Raw genomic sequence first — 17,671 nt, 5'->3', positions numbered from 1 at the left:
CAACACAGCAGCAGAGAGAGCAACATGCTGTACAAATATTGAGGTGCTACTACCAGCTGGATTGGCGTATGTCAGCCTGCAGAGTACACAAACCTTTCCTAAATAATACGGCTTTTGTCATCAAGCAGGCTATGATTGGGTCAAGTTAACTGGATTTAATAACACTTGATCTATAGTGTTCTCGGTGCATAAAATATCCATCACACACGTACATACACTGCATTTCGATTTAAGAGGGTAAGGTCATGGAAACGAAGTGTAGTCATGATTTAAGTGGCAAAACTGGTAATTCCACATGGACACACACGCACAGAGAACTCAGTACTCCAGAGCCATTATGTTTCTTGCTTTAATATTCACTATTTTATTAAGACACACTAATTTATTCATAATCTTTGACAGATCATTTAAAATCTTGTCATATCTCATCTCTGCATAGATTAACTACATTCACACACTCCATGGCTGACTTAGAATGGAGTGGAATTCTCTGCTTCTCCTCTGCTGCTGGGAAAGAAATATTTCTGTCCACATGTACATTCATTTCTGTTTAACAAGCATAACCTCAGTGACAAAGTGCAAGGACCTGCAGGTTCTGTACCACAAGGAATCAGAAAATCTGAATCAGAAAAATCCATGCTGTTTACTAAAAAAAGCTACCCTGGACAGCAGATGCCCAATCATAGTAATACGGCATTGTGGGTCCAACAATACTTCCCCCCATGATTGAAAAAGTTGGTATTGGGTAAAGGGATGTATTCGACATCATGGGTATCTACTCTAACCAATGACTGTATATGACGATTGGCGATACATGTTTGGAGTGAAACTCTGCGAAGTAGCTGTCTGCCGACTCCCAGAGTCAATCTCAGCTGTCAATCATGAGGTCCAGTGTAATAGTGTTGTGGCCTTAAAAGGTAGCACCATGTTGACAGTCTTTGTATGTGTGTGTGTGTGTGTATGTGTGTGTGTGTGTGAGTGTAATTTGTGGGCACCATTTTGAGCATACACATTACAGAGCGAGGTTATTTTGGGGAAAGCAGGGTCGTCTTTTTCAAAGGGTTGTTTGAGGGATGAAACTTGCTTTTCGGAGCCAGAGTTAGAATTCAGTTTATGTTAGGTAGGGAATTCATTATGCCAATGAGGGTCTTCACTTTAACTGCTATCACCCAATAGCAGCTTTTCTCTGCCGTGGAATTTATACATGACGTCCTGCCTCTGACTGCTGCGTCATCCTTCGACTGAACGCTCGGCGAGTTTCTTGCGTTGTTGTGAACGCGTCTGACAGGAGAATCTTCACCTGCGTTGTGCACATGTAATAAACTCAGAAGAAAGTCTGGATCCGATAGTGCTGGCGTGCTCCTTTAATGTCTGAGAATGGCTCCTCAGACATTTTATGGTCCCGTCCAGTCTCTCTCTCTCTCTCTCTCTCTCTCTCTCTCTCTCTCTCTCTCTCTCTCTCTCTCTCTCTCTCTCTCTCTCTCTCTCTCTCTCTCTCTCTCTCTCTCTCTCTCTCTCTCTCTCTCTCTCTCTCTCTCTCTAAGAACATATTCACTGATTACATGAGATAAATTGTGACATTTTAAACTCCCATTACTGATCATGTACATTTTTCAACCATGCACAAGTATATGCATTTGTTTGTCTTTGTCCAGTTTATATGAAAATGTGTATTCGACAGATAGCTTGGAGATGACAAAACATTTTCTCTAATATTAAATAAAGTATTGTTACCACCAAACTACATCATCCGGAGCGCCTTTTTCAATATTATTCCTCCCTCTCCAAACTCCCGCTTAACAAATGAACACTGTCGGAAAAATCATCTTCATGAATTGAAATTGGGGCATTTTCTTTTTCTCACCGTGAAATCTGACATGCCCCTGGGCCAACTTTTAACAAGTTGGTCCCTGTGCAGCTGTTCTTTAGCAGCTCGGTCTGTGTTTCCTCGGTCCACGGGGGGAACAGATCTGCCTCTCAGCAACAAGGTGAAAAACAAATGTTGGCGAGCATTGCACTCATTAGCATCCCCAAACTGAATAAACACAGCAAAGCTCTCCTCCTCCATCAGTGTGACTGCAACAGGATACAAAGATCTGAGGAGCCTTCGAGACAAGGGTGACTTTTTTACCCTGCATGTGATACATTTTGCATCAAAATGAAAGGAAGTTACATATTTAAGTGTACCATATTCATAGGACAGTCCAAAGCAGGCTCATACCTAGAGTCTAAACATATTGCCTCAATTACTAGAGTCTTTGTTTTGTTTTCATTGACGTAAACATTGATAGGCAATTTTTTATATAGAATGATAAAATAAGATTGTATCTTCACTGTGGGATGAGACCAAAAGGGCCCATTTCATTTCCAGACCACGAAACGTCATTACTCAAACCTTTTCTCAATGTGTAAATTATGTCCTTGTGTTTGCAGATGTATGTTGTCGCTCCGCATGGTTTGACATGATTCTTGCATAGGTGCTAAAAGAGGTCAATGGAGTTTTTAAGGCTGTTAATTTGATTGGTCTCTGGCAGCTTTTACAAAGTATTATTATCTTGTCAGTGTCAGACTTTTCTTACCCGAATCACGTTGAAGACAGAATTACCCTGGCTCTTAGCTGCAATCTTCTTGTTTTGTGTTAGATCAGAGTCTCTGGAATGAACGTGACAGATTGAGGTAACATTGATGTGGTGTCTTCGCTTCCAGAATACGATTTGTTGCAAAGTGTCGTCCGAATCATGCAATGATGTAACATTTTTGGCTGAAAAGGAGTGGGATTTTTGGAACAACAAAATAAATGATTAGGAAAAGTAAGAAACAAGATTTTCTCTCATTGTTATTTGACCTTGCTGAAAATCGATAATGACATAACACCCTGACTCTTTTTTGTAGTACCAAGGAGAATCCGTTTGTGGTCAAACAGCAAGCTAGAACAGAACATGATGTCTCCAGAGGGGAAACTTGTCAAGGGCGCAGCAATTGCATGATTAAAATCACAGATATATCCTGCAGACACTTGTTTACTTATAAGGCTGCATTATGAGAGAAATGGAGAAGAGCGTCAGAAAAGGGGGGTAATAATAGGAAGAGAAGAAATGGAGATGATGAAGAAAAGGGAGAGCGCTCCAGCTCAGCGGTAGAAATCTGCCTGTGTCCCAGCCTGATAATGTTCTTCCCTGTCAGCTTAGTGTCAACGCCCTCTCTTCCTCTATCTTTCTCTCGTCATCTCTCTCAGTGAATCCCCAGTCTCTCCATTGTAATCTGTCCTGCTGCACACATCCTTATCCTCCTCCTCCTCCCCGCTGCTTTGTGTTCACCCGCTAGTACTACATATTCCTCTCAGGCAGAACTCGTACGTGGGCGTCTAAATATTGTCAAAAGGGACCCACGTTACTGATGACTTTACATAAGAGGGTAAATCTGCGAGTAGGAGGGAAACCGTGGGATGAAGAGACGCAGGGACAAGATGTAAACACAGTTCGCGCAAATGAAGCACCTGCACTAATGACTTTATGTAAGGTGCTAAATCTGCAAGTGGGCAGTGACACAAAAGCGGTGCAGGTGGGAAGAGCACAGAGGTGAGGAGGGCGGGAGGAGCCGCTGTTTAAGGAGCTGTCACGCATTTGTGGAAGTTCGAAGGAAGCTGGAGGCTCGGTCCGAGAGTTTTCCAGATTAGAAATTGATGGTGTCTGTTTTGAACTTGGATGCACACAAATGGATAATTATCGCTCTCCAGTTTAATAACTTCTGCACATTAAATAGTAATCTGTGTTCTTGAATTATTTAATTTGCGGGCACAAATCTGCAGTCCATGTTCGTGAAATAGGCCATTTACAGCAGCGCAGGGGGAAATGCAGCCTCCTCGGTCACCTCAGGGAGACCACTGCAGGGACTGGTAGAGAATTAGAGCCACAAGAAAAAGTTTGGTGGAATAAGCAACAAAAAACTTTGACCATTTAATGAATGGCTGTACATTGTTTGGAATTGATAAATCGATGTACATGAATCTGTTAGATAAAAATATATTTTGTGTTTAAACAAAGATAACACTAGCAATTTCCTGTATGTGCAATCATACTTGGCAATAAAAAGGATTCTGATTCTGATAGGATCTAACTAAGGACATTTACTCAATAACTGTATACAAATTTAAGGGACTACATTACTGTGTTGCAATTTCATGTTACTTTATACATCTACTCCATTAGATCTCAGAGGCAAATATGGTTGTTTTTACTCTACCATTATTCACTATCTAGCTATAGCTGTTAGCTTCTTTACAAATTTTAGCATACAAAACAAAAATCTGCTGTTACATAACTGCATGCATAATAATAAGGCATAACAACTTACAGCGTGCATTCATTGTGAGAATGGCCCAGTTAATGTCCAGCCAGTATCGGTGGAAATTAAGTTAAATGTAATTGTTAGAATACGGTTCAGATAGTCCAGATCAATGCAGTGCAAAAAGAAGGAGGAAATTGCCCATGTCACAAATCATGTCTGGGATCAGGTTTGGGAGCAAATGAGGAGACGACAGATGATTCAGAAGAGGAGAAGAGAAGAGTGGCGTGTGTTCAGTCATTTGAAACGAGCTTCGGTTTGAAGAGCCGCTGAATAATACACCCATCATCCACAGAAACCTGGCTGTGCTCTCCCTCTGAAGCATGCTCCACTCATTACTAGTCTCTCTTCCTTAATCTGCTCAGCCCTTTTGCGTATTGACATTGCACACAATGATATATAATTTATATATATATATATATAATATATGGTGGAAGATTTGGCACATGCCATATTTTCTGCTTTATTGTGACGTGTTTACTGTTGCTTTGCTGTTTACAGTGTATAAAGACAATCTTGGCCCTGTTTGGCCTTGTCTCTGCCAAGCATCTCCTCTGAAGTGCATGTTGAGCCAGGAGCTGACGCACAACCTCAGACATACAGCAAAAAAACACTTTGGATGTGTTTGTCATGAAGTAGGCCCCCTTTAGCTTAGATTCACTCAAGTGTCTGTAGGCGGAGTACAAAACGACCGTGTAGTACTGCAGCAGGAGAATATGTAAAACGATGAAGAGTAAAACCTAATCTAGTTCTTTCTTCAGCAAGCATGTGGGTTTGGTGTGTGTGGAATTAGTGTCTTAACAGAAGCATTAGCAGAAAAACATTTTAGCATTCCAAACTATCCATGAGCCAACAAAGGGAGGGACATTGAATCCAAACCAAAAGATTAAAGAAGCACTTAAAGTCTTTCTTGTTGAGCGATTGATCGGCAGAATGATGGGAGCTGCTTAGCTTGGTGTAGAGACAAAGATTAGAAACAGGTGCAGACTGCTAGTGTGAACAAGTCTACCTGCACTACAGCTCAGCAGGCTTGTTCGCTCAAAACACATTTTCGGTGTCAAAAACGCTACTCAGTTTAAAAAAACTTTGCTTGTGAGGATGCTAACATCAACTAGTTTTCTACTGTCCGAGAAAAGATTCAAAACAAAGGTGCAGCCTTTTAAAACTGAAGTTTCAACATTAATTTGTTTCCAACTTAAATGCACCAGATTTACATGGTTTCAAACCTGCAAAACAAAGTGATGAACTGGGAGAACATAGACAAATCTGGAACTCTGAAAATGTGTCAGAGAACTGCTGTAAGTTTTGAAGAACAATAACTCAAAAAAAAATGTTAAACAATTATGCTACACCATTTTATTTGATTTCAAGCTTCCAAACAGAGTTTCAACCAATCAGAGCCTTTTTTTTCTCCAGTTTCAGAATATGCATGATAATTATCCTATCATATGCTAGCAGCCTGATGGCAATGTATAACGTTAACTGATTTGTTATAATGAACATGGGTTCAGACTCTTAATTCTCTTTCTGTCCGTCTGTCTTTCTTCTCAGAAACAAACTACCAACATAATGTCACATTTCTTTTATGCAAGTCTTTGCATTGTTAGTGGAACGGGTCTAGGGATGTTGACATACAATACAGTGTACTCGCTCCATGTTCGAGTCTGTTTAACATTGTGCTAACAGATTTTCTTTCTGTCTCTTCTTTCCATGTCCCTTCATCACGCCTCCTCTCCAGGTAAGACACTCAGTTTTTATGTATCTGCCTGTTTCCTGATTTGTTTTGATGCAGGTTGTGTTGTGCCCTTTGACCATGACGGGTTTCTGCCCAGGTGCTCAGACCTGGTGCATGCGGGGGCAGAAATCTTTGTTTTGTTTGCCGAAGAGCTGCTACATTGGTTTTTAAAGTTAAGCCACATTGGTGGAAGAAACCACAGCAGTATAGGAAGATGCTGCTCCAGATGTGTTTGCAGGTTGCAGCCAATATCTGTTGCTAGAGGCATATTTGTATTGAAATTAGTTAAGAAATGCCTGTCTGTTCTTCCTGGGAGGGGGATCCCTCAAGTGTCGCCCTCTCTGGCGGTTCTAAGTTTTTCCCTCCCTGTTAGTAGTGTTTTGTGTCGTAGTATAATAATTATAACCATTTTAAGCCTGCTGTCCCATTTAAAATATCATGTTATGATTCAATCACATCTTCTTACTTGCACGGGCGTCACTATTTTAATGGATGCACACAGAAGAGAGCAGCCTCCTGCTCTCTCCTCATTGGTCAGCTTAACTAGTGGTTCCCTGTGGAGGAAACACAAGGACTACGAAGAAAGACAAGGACAAGCTTCATCTATTTTCAATACGGACATCAGCAGTTGATTAGGAAAGACACAAGTACTCCATGCTGATAATGCGTCGTGCTAAAATGACCTTTACCGTTGTGAAAGAGGCTATTTTCGTAGATTTGTTTAGTATCTTTCTGGACTTAGAAAATCAGGAATGTTTTGGGGACTTGTGTGATTTGGTGCATCTCCAAATAAAAATTTAAATAAAAGTGGGCCTGTTGGGCCTTGGTGGAGATATACAATCTCCTGAGTACCCTTCTACTAGGTGTTGAATCACAAACATCCTCTCATGCTAGGCCAAGAAAACAAGGAGTAGAAATATTTCTTTGAGGTCCAACTAATGTTAACCTAATAATACAGCTTGCCCCAACTTTAAATAGAATAATAACATTTTTGTTTTACATTAACCTTTGAACTGAAAAATATATATACAGTATATATATTTTTTTGTATCACAATTTCAGTGTTAGGACACAATAATGACCTTTGGACCATGTCAGAAGCAAAATGTCTAAGTATATGCACGGACCACAAACCAAGATAAATTCAAATCGACAATCAGGGTCAACGTTGGGCTAGTTTTTTTATATTTACATTATACATAAGGTGGATATAGCTCTTTCATTCATTTAATTTCCTGACAGATTTACAGCACCACTTAATCAATCAAATCAATCAAATTTTATTTGTATAGCCCATATTCACAAATTACAATTCATCTCATAGGGCTTTAACAGGGTGTGACATCCTCTGTCCTTAACCCTCAGCAAGAGTAAGGAAAAACTACAAAAAACCCTTTTTAACAGGGTAAAAATATGTAGAAACCTCAGAGAGAGCCACATGTGAGGGATCCCTCTCCCAGGACGGACAGAAGTGCAATAAATGCCACGTGCAGGAGAACATCATCAATAATCAAAGTCTCTAGCAGCATTGATGAAGCACAGTCCATGCTCAGCAACCATCTAGACCACGATCCACCATCCAGACCAGACGCCACTTCAGTCCTCAGTCACCGTCCACCGCCGCCCACCAGGAGGACCCATCACAAGCCACCACTGCGGTCCTGGTCCACCGCCCGTGCCCAATGCCAACGCGACACAGGGTCCGCCACCAGCACCACGATCAGCCCACATGACTCAGAATCCGCCACACTGGATCCAACACCGCGACCCCCGGTGCGCGATCCACAAACCGTAATCCATGGTGCGGCCACAGAGGCCCTGGATCTGCGGGTGATAAAGCAAAGGGATTCCGGGGAAGGGGGATAGGGATGGAGAAGAGGAAGGAGAAGCTGGAAAGAGAAGCTCCGTGTGTAACTTAACAGATGTAATTTCTGACATTGGTTTGTGTCATGGAGTCTGGTTGTCGGGTGAGGATTGGGATGCTGTGTCGAAGGTTGGAGTTACACCTCTGCACCACTGACATCTTACATCTGGACTTTAATCCTCAAGTCTGTCTTTTATCTATTATATGAGACCAAAAAAAAAGAACCCGCATTAATTAACATCTGCTTTGAACAAATATAGGGTTTCTGCAGCTGTTCTGGAAAGACACCTCAGCTCCAGTGTGCTGTAGAATGTAAACTCACTGTAAATAAAAAGCTGACGGGCGAACCAGTTACTCCGCTTGCATTCCCTCATGTGTCTGGCTGTCAGACAGATACGCCTCTGTTGGACACAAGTACACAAATGTGTTTGTATTGGTGAGGCAGATGACTTCATGCGAGGGCCTCCCTCTCTTCCTCCTCACTCCCTACAAACACCAACTTCCAGGACAAGAGGAAGGAATGAATTCAAGGGAGGAAATTAAGTTTAGGTGTCATGAACCCTCTCTCCTTAAGTTCATTGAAGGTTTTATTGAGATATAAAAGAAGTCCATTATCTTGTTGAGAAGCCAGCCTGAATGAGAATGACTGGGTTATCTTGTTAGGAAGTGGATTGCTCACAACAATAGTCTAGACGTTGTCTGTTTAAGGTCAGACCACAATGTGGAGAAATGTGAACTGCGTGATAGTTTAAATCCACCAGTGTGGCCTGCTCTGACCGTTTCAACTAGGAGGCCTTCACTTCTGCTTGTCATTATAGTCATCATATTGCCACGTTGTTACGATTAGTGCTTGCTCATTGTGGGAACTGTTAACACCAATAATAACCTTAATATGTAAAGTAACTGTTAAGATTTAGAATTATACAAATAAAATTGAATTGGTTTGAATCTTTTCTTCAGGTTAAAGCAGGGCTCAGCGCTGCAACACTAAGTTTCGTAGAACATTGATGTTCATGTTTTATTTGAACATTCAGTGTTTCCCCTAGGTTTACAACTTTGTGGGGGGGGATGCTCGGGGGATGGGGCCGGTGAACTTAGGCGGGGCAGATGCTAAGGGGGGGTGTCCGCTGGTGGGAGTGTGCTCACCTGTGTGTGTGTGCACGTGTCTTTGTGTTCGTGTGTGCGCATCGGGATGTAACTCCGCCCTCCGCGAAACAGAGAGCAGAGGAGAAATCGAAACACGCGACCATGTAGAGACGGAAATAACATGCCGTCGTATAAATAAGGCGAATGACATAAGGCTATTTAGTTTGTCTAATAAAAGAGCAAAGCTATAGACCTGTTTTAGAGGAAAGGTAACATTAAATGATTTGTGTTGAGATCTGGCGCTATTTTAAAAAAAAAAAGAAATGATGTCAACTCATTTGAAGCGTGTGAGTTAAAAACTTACTGACTTGACAAATATGAAGCCAGAAGTTAAACCTTTGAAATTAGAGAGTAATACTGTGGACTTTGAATGGCCCACCTCTGTGTGACCTTCACAGGACTAAAGACTCCTGCCATTGCATCCTTGTATTTTCTAAGTCCATAGGGATTCTGGCCCAAACCAAACAACAACATACAACATTCCTTGTGGAGCACATGGCAGCTAAACCCAGTTATTACTTATCAGACTTATTTACAATTTGCATCTAAACACGTTTCATACCCCGATTTGATCCAAATGCGGTTTTAACCTGATTAACCTGGTATAACTATGTGTCGCTGGTGTCACTAAGCAGAGCATAAATTCCCCAAAACACCAAGCCTCTAAAAAAGATAGAAGAAGACGATTAGAAGAAGATTATAGCTGTGTTAATTTGGCAATTAAGCCATGGAGCTGCAATTATGTTGTTCAGTATGATACACATCATGGGCTGTAAGACCTCTTTCATTATGGCACTATCAGAGGGATACGGATACAATATGTGGGATGGTGGTAAAGTGGTTAATAACACCGTTGCATCACAGCAAGAGTGTGTCCCAGTTTGAATCCCAGCCTGTCCAGTGCCGATAGTGTGAAGATTGCATGTTCCCCCTGTGTTTGGCTTTTCTTAGGGTATTCCTGCTTCCTCCCGTAATCCAAAAAAATATAGAGAGATAAATGTAGGTGTGAGAAAGAATGGTTGTTTGTCTCTGTATGTTGATCCTGTGATCCATTGGTGTACTCTGCCTCTCGCCTAATGTCAGCTGGGATTGGCTACAGCCCACCTCCCTGTGACCTTCAAATGGGGTCGGTGAGTGCGTTCCTCAAGCTATTTGTCAACCTCCACCATACACTGTGTGTGTATGTGTGTGTGTGTGTGTGTGTGCCTGCCTGTTTAGGCTATGTGCTTTAGAGGTCCGGTGTATCTTTGCACATGCTTTTATTGTAATTTTGAGATGGATTCCTTGTAGTATTGGATGTAGCTGAAATAAAATAAAAATTGGTAAGGTCCCTACAGCCTTTATCCTTTGTGGATAAGAACAAGTAAATATGCTTTGATGTGCTTTGCACTAAAAGTAGGCACCGCGTCCTGCTTCTGAAGAAAAAGAAGTGAAGAAGAGTTGAAACACAGAGAAAAATGCAGTGGCATTGTCAGATGTCTGTCAGGCTCACACAGTCAGTGGAAAACAAACAGTGGAAACAAAGCCCTTCTCCAACAGCCTCAAGAACAAGTGTGTTGGTCTCCAATTATCCCCAGTGCTCACTCGCTGCCCTGTCAGCTGCCTGTTTGCTAGGTATTGACATCTATATTTCACTGACTGATAGGGGACTTACAGTATTCATTCAGTTAAAAGCTTTTCAATTTAACTTTAATTCCCTCAAACCAAGTGGGCCGGCCTCACTGTTTCCCTGCCTGCGGTCTCCTTTCTCGCTTACTCAAAACACTGCTCCCTGTGTGTATATGCAGTCCATTAAAGCTGTCATGTCTCCACAGACTAACAGCCTTACATGGAGCGAGAGACACGCGGGACAGGTAGACAGAAGCAAGACACTTGACCTCTGGCAGCTGCACAAGTCTTAAGCAGCTCCTAGGCGGAATATGTCTGCAGGAAAAACTGGATTAATGCTGAGTCAGCCATCCCTAGATCAATAAAGATCAAAACAAGTAAACGTTAGAACTTCAGGAAAACGGAGCGTGAACGTGGGCTTGATTTCTTAGTATTTCTGCTTTCATTTCAATTCAGTTGCAGCTGATAAAGCAGTTTTATCAAAGCCTGAATCAACCCAAAGCTTTAAAGATTGTTACTTCTATATATATATATATATATATATATATATATATATATATATATATAATGTTACAATTTGTCTCTTAGGGCTTAACAAGATGTAACATCCTCTGTCCTTAACCCTCACAAGAGTAAGGAAAAACAAAAACAAAAAAAACTTGAGAATATTACCTCGCGCTCCCCTTTCATTCGGCCGTTGGGTCTCTCAACCAAAGCTGCTCTCTCTCTCTCTCTCTCTCTCTCTCTCCCTCTCTCTCTCTCCCTCTCCCTCTCTCTCTCTCGCTCGCTCTCTCTCTCTCTCGTTTGAAGTGTGTGAACATTTTACGTTAAAGCCTCAAAGAAAACCTTTGTTAAGCTGATTTCACATTATCATCAGCACAACATCACTGGGGTATGGACCTTATGTTGCTAACAATCATCAATAAACCGAGACGAAGAAGATGAGGAAGAAGCAAAAGCAGTGTTTCCTCCTCAGTTTGATACCACCATGATGTTGTTGTTCTCACAATTTGAGAGACTTGTCTCCGCTGTATCATGAGCGCCGTTCGTCTCCGCCATTTTTCAATGTTGACACAAGTGTGTAAATTATAACAGACATGAATAATCGATGATTAAATTAGTTGCCAAATATTTTTTAAGAATCGATTATAATCGTTTAATTTGATAAGCTGTTGCAGCCCTAGTTGATTCATGACCTTACTTCGATCAAATCATTTCTAACAGGCAAATGCAATTGCACTACAAATTGGAAGTTCTCGTCTCTCACTGTCAGTAGAAAACAGCTAAATGTTACTCTTTTAGCAGCAGACACTTTTGTCCCTTTGATGCCTATAGTGTTTTAGAATGAAAGGCTTAGTTTTCAAAAATCTCAACACACACTCGGGTCCAAGTGTCTGCAGGATTTGACCTCACTGCTGTCTAACTAGGTTCTATTAACGAGGAGTGTAGATACACATGTCTGGAGTGTGTGTGTGTGTGTGTGTGTGTGTGTGTGTGTGTGTGTGTGTGTGTGTGTGTGTGTGTGTGTGTGTGTGTGTGTGTGTGTGTGTGTGTGTGTGTGTGTGTGTGTGTGTGTGTGTGTGTGTGTGTGTGTGTGTGTGTGTGTGTGTGTGTGTGTGTGTGTGTGTGTGTGTGTGTGTTGGACGGTTTTATAAAGAGAATACATTTTCGGGACTTATGTGTGTATTTATGTGAATTAATGATGCAGCATCAGACAGTAACAGATGTGAATCGGGCCCACAGGTAAATATGTGTGTGTCTATTTGTGTGTGCGTGCGTGTGTGTGCCCATAACGATCTGGGGAACATTATGTTCAATTTGTTCACTTCCAATGAATGAATTTTAATTGAACACCAGTGTGGGGATCTCACTCCATGTGCATAGAAGCCAGAGGCCAGACTCAGTGTTTCTTGAAGCTCTGTGACTGTTAATGAACGTTGCTGAATCTTGCTTATCTCACGTGTAGAGTTTAGGTGAGATTCTCTCGGGTCAGTTGAAATGTTGGCCTCTCAATACACAAGACCCTTTCAAGCAGCTATTATATCACCCAGGATATATAAGCAGACCTCTCTGCTCCTCCCTTTTTCCCAGGATGCCACTGTTTCTTCACCCTCCTTGCTGCGATTGTAGGAGAAACTCAGACAGAGACAAAGACATCAACCCAGAGCTCAATGGAGGGATTATACATCACATCCTGAGAATGCTGCACGATCCCCCAGGAGGAACCGTGTTGCTGGGGAGATGGATATATGGAATACCTGACTTAGGCACCTGCCACCTTGACACAACCGTGGATTAGCACAAGAAAATGGATGGATGCATGTCAGAGTTGATTGAGAGGTGGACTACCGATTATATAACCAGCATAGCAGCCCTCCTTTTCAGGATGACACAAAGGAAAAACAGAGATGCCAGACCTACCTTTTTATTTAGTCTACAACATTATTACCAATTAGAATAATCGACAAGACTATAATAAATTGAGCCGAGCTGCAGTATACCTGATGATCCTGAGACACTCACTACAAAGTTTAGATTTACAATTTATGGTTAAACTGCTTGTGAGATAAAATACAGTTAAGATGTGATGTCCTCTGCAAGTATCTAAAAAACCTACATGTTATTTAATTTCCTTATATTTTAAAATATAAATAACAGTAAGGCACCTGCCTTCAGTTGTGACTCATCACCCGTCTCCCTCATTCCGCTTGGAGTCCATGGGCAACATACCGAGGCCCCAACCTGCTCCTGATGGCTTTGCTGACAGTATGTGAGTGATGTGGGATAGAAAAAGTGCTGCTCATACCCCTCTCTCTTTCTTGTTTCATGTCCTGCCCTATATCTTCTCTTATCCTATACAGGTGAAAAAGTTGAAGAAATAGTCTTAAACCAAATAACTCTTTACCAGCTACCTCTGCTCTATAACAACAGTAACACAAACAGTCTTTTTTATGTTTTTATGTTCACCATCTCATTAAACACCGATTAACACTGGATTACACGTTAGTTGAAAAGCTTTATTGGTCCTGTTAGGAAATTACCTCACATGTGCTTTTCTATAATATTTTAAAGTCACAACAATATAGATAATTATCACAATATAAGTTTCATCAATAGCAATATTTAAATATAGTTAAATATAGATCAATACACTGCTCATGGATTGTGAAAGCACAGTGAGGAGGAGGTATAACACGTAATTGATTGACCTCAGATTTTAAAGCATTTGGCAAGTGTCTGTCATTATCTGGTCATAAAGAAGTGTTTAAAAGTACTGCTTCCCCTGAAGAGCAGATATTAGGCTTAAAACTTAAAAAACTATAATAATGTGATTAAGGCCAACAACTGGTATGAATTTTTGGCCATATCCCCCAGCTGCAGTCCTGACTTTACAAGGTAAAGTAGCTTGGGATAGAAACAATTGCGTGGAATGGAACAGTTTTGAACTGACTATTTAAAGTCATTTCCAAGACCATTATTTTTTTTTCAACAACAGTGGGCCACTACAACCATGTACAAAAACATTCTGCGTCTCTGTGATAGCTCAATTTTAGGCAACAGTGCGAATCAGCACAGTTGTCACTAAGCCGTTCTAATTTTAATTATTTTTGACCATAAAATTATACCATAAAACCATAAACATGGTAGTTTAGTAATCAAAGTTTACCTCTCTCACTCCTGACTCGACATTGGCTGTGATGCAATTTGGTTGTCTATAAAGTCTTCGAGTTGACAGAGATCTTTACTAGAATAGCCTGGAAACCCTTTAGTGGATGTACTTCATGTGAAAACTGCATGTTAGAAATAAAGCAAAGTGGTTTTGTGAAGCTGCAGCGACACAGACTCACCCATCCTGCACCGACGAAGACGGAAAAAACATGGCGTGTGGTATTTCTGCTCAGGCTGCCGATCATGATGAATCAGAATCTGAAGTCAACAGGAAGAATCCATTAAGCCAACCCGCCCTCTGTCAACAGGCTGCTGGTGATCATGGTGTGGGATGATGTGAAGAATGTCTACTTGACAAACTTTAGGCTTTCAATCCATCATGTCAGGTTCATACTCCTATGTATACACTTGATTATCTTCTAAAGGCTAATTTCACCAGAGTAATGCTGTATCTGACAAATTAAAAGTCTCAAACTGGTGTTATGAACATGAAAGGGAGTCCAGTGAACTTCAGTGACGTACTCAGCCACCAGATGTGAATCCAGTGGGATGTGGTAGAACAGGAGATTGGCAGCATTTATGTGAAGCTGATAAATCTGCAGATATGAGTTGCTGCAATCTCAACATGGAGCAGAGTTACAGAAAATAGGTTTATTTTGCCTTACCATCACATTGGACCCAAGATGCTGACAATCACACACACACACACACACACACACACACACACATTTCATAAGACAATATGTCAGAGTCAGAGATACGATCACAGAATACGACATAAACACTATTGCAAAAGAGCTTTGTTGTGTGGCACAATGTGATGTGTGTGTGTGTGTGTGTGTTTGTTTGTGTGAGTCTGTGTGTCTGTGTGTGTATCTCCTCCCTAAGTCAGGCAAACACAGCAGCAGCTCCCAACACACCGCTCTTCTGCTCGCACATCTCATCAGCATGCCTAGAGAGACAGACAGCCTGCTGCTGACACACACAAACTACAAACACACATACACACACCCATACACACACACACACACACACACGCACGCACAAATAGGCTTTTGAATGTTCTGTCATAGAAAGTGTCACCGGATTTGTTATTGTGAGCTTGTCTATGTGTGCATGTGTGTGCGAGTGTGCAGGTGTATTATACGTGTAGTAGAATCTTTGTCTGTTGTGTCCTTATGTTGAGTAAAGAAGTCACGCTCTAACCCACCTGTTCTCTCATAAATATCCTCTTTCAGACACACACACACACACACACACACACACACACACACACACACACACACACACACACAGACTGTCACACTTCTGGCTTGAGTTCAAGGGGATAATTACAGGAAAGAGCTTTTTGGCACTGAATGCTATTTGATTACACTGCCTCTTCCTCTACTGGAAGTCAAGGAGCCTGTTGCGTGTGTGCGTGCGTGCATGCGTGCGTTTGTGTGCGTGCGTGTGTGTGTTTGTGTGTGTGGTCACAGCGATGTTGGCTGTTGTAAATTTGTAAAGTGATATGTTGAAAACATAGTGAACTGAGATACAGAGTTCAGACAGAACCTCTTTCATTGTCATCCCCTGCAAAATGAAAGGTTGTACAAGTTTTCTCACCATACAATGTTCATCACACCTTCAGAGCAGCAGGGTGTGGCTCGAAATGTGCCAATACAGTCAACTGCCAGATCCTGTGACTTTTTATCTTGTGTAATCACCCTACCATTGTCAGTGCACTATAACCTACAACTGTTCACAGTGGCTGTGAGCTAACTGTCATTTGCACGATTGACAACGTTCTGCTGGTGAGCCACAGTGTTTTTTTTCCAGCTCAGCCTCTGACTGAACTCAGAACCCCCCCCACACAGTTTCTCCACTGCTTCCTCTCATCTCTGCACATTTATGAAGCAGATTCATAAAAACCCAGAGACAAGCACAAATCTTGCATCACCCTGTGGTTTGGGAGTTGCAGAGCATCCGAACGCAATACCCTGCAACACATAGTGAGAACAGCTGAGAGGATATGGGGGTCTCTCTCTCTCTCTCTCTCTCTCTCTCTGTCTCTCTCTCTCCTCCATCCAGGACATTCTGTATCCACTGAGTCTCTTCCATCATGAAGGACCCCTCCCACTGCCATTAGGGTCTGGAACAGCTCCCCCCTCAAAGCTGCCTCCTTCCTTAAACGCTTTTTCCCATTAATCACATACACCCCCTCCCCCCATTATTATATACTATCACAAGATATCTCTGGGGACCTCTACCAGCTATCGATTATTTTTGATTTATACTCTGTATCATTTCATCTGCCTTATATTGTTAGACCTTTTTATACTTGCACAATGATATAGACCACATAATATCTTTCTTACATTATACTATTCATAGTTTTATCACAATTATTATACGATTACTAAACTGTTAACTCTTCTACTACTTTATTATAATAATGTAGACTATCATAAATACCATTGTCTTTTTTGTTCTATCACTTTTTTGTACTATTGCACTGATTATAAACAGCTTCATTTCTGTTCATTTTTTCTCCTTTTCGATTTAACTTTACTGAGAATAACAGACTAAGTCTCATATACTGCTCCAACTGCAACCTAATAAAACAAAAAATTACATTTACAAAAGTAAATCAAAATAGATTCATAATAAATGTGCAGGTTTTAGAGAACAAACGTCACTTAGACATTATTTTACCTCGCATGAGCAAATTTCAGCTACACACTAGAGCAACACAAATTGTATTGCGATTGAATACAGTATTTGAAGCCTATAATATACAGCATTTAAAACATTTAAAAAATGACAATGTGTTTTCATGTTTTTTTGCTTTTGGCTCAGTTACTTTCAGCATGTGTTTCAAACCTGTGTTCTCCACAGCAGAGTATGGCTGCATATATCCAGTGCTATAAAAACACAGTTTGTTGTCGCTGTTGCCCAGTCTGAATTTTTATTCAGACAGAGTTGTTCTTTGTGATGAGTTGCTTTGAATCTAATTATCCGTAAAAATTACTGTAAAGACAAGAGAAGATGGAAGAGGTTCAGACAATGCTATGATATACAGAACTCAGTCATGTGTATATAAATCCATTTCTATGATCCTGTAACAGGCGAAGGCGTAATTCATGTGACGAGAACAAAACAATTAGATCTTTAATATTTCAGCTTAACAAGACAGCTAACAGATTCTCCTTCTGTCTTTTCCTTCCATTTCCGACTTCTCTACAACTACACCTGTTCACCTGCAGGTAAGACATTTCATTTTAATGTATACGAGTGTTTTCTGCTTTGCGTTTTGACAGGCTGGT

At 41.1% G+C, this 17,671-nt stretch overlaps 1 protein-coding gene across 6 annotated transcripts in view; it reads left to right on the top strand.

Annotated features, from left to right (window-relative positions):
* LOC133948743 (pleckstrin homology domain-containing family A member 5-like) overlaps positions 1-17,671 on the top strand; it is a 197,891-nt gene that overhangs the window by 37,275 nt on the left and 142,945 nt on the right. The window contains exon 4 of one of the 6 annotated variants that reach the window (XM_062382717.1): positions 12,789-13,303. The exons of the other annotated variants lie outside the window; for them this stretch is intronic. Coding sequence (XP_062238701.1) covers positions 12,789-12,996 — 208 coding nt within the window. The 3' untranslated portion in view covers positions 12,997-13,303. Of the gene's footprint in view, positions 1-12,788; positions 13,304-17,671 lie in introns of those variants that run through there. 6 annotated transcript variants of the gene reach the window in all.

Source organism: Platichthys flesus, chromosome 23, assembly GCF_949316205.1.
Source record: "Platichthys flesus chromosome 23, fPlaFle2.1, whole genome shotgun sequence".
NCBI lineage: Eukaryota > Metazoa > Chordata > Actinopteri > Pleuronectiformes > Pleuronectidae > Platichthys > Platichthys flesus.
This window is presented reverse-complemented; position numbering and strand designations above follow the sequence as displayed.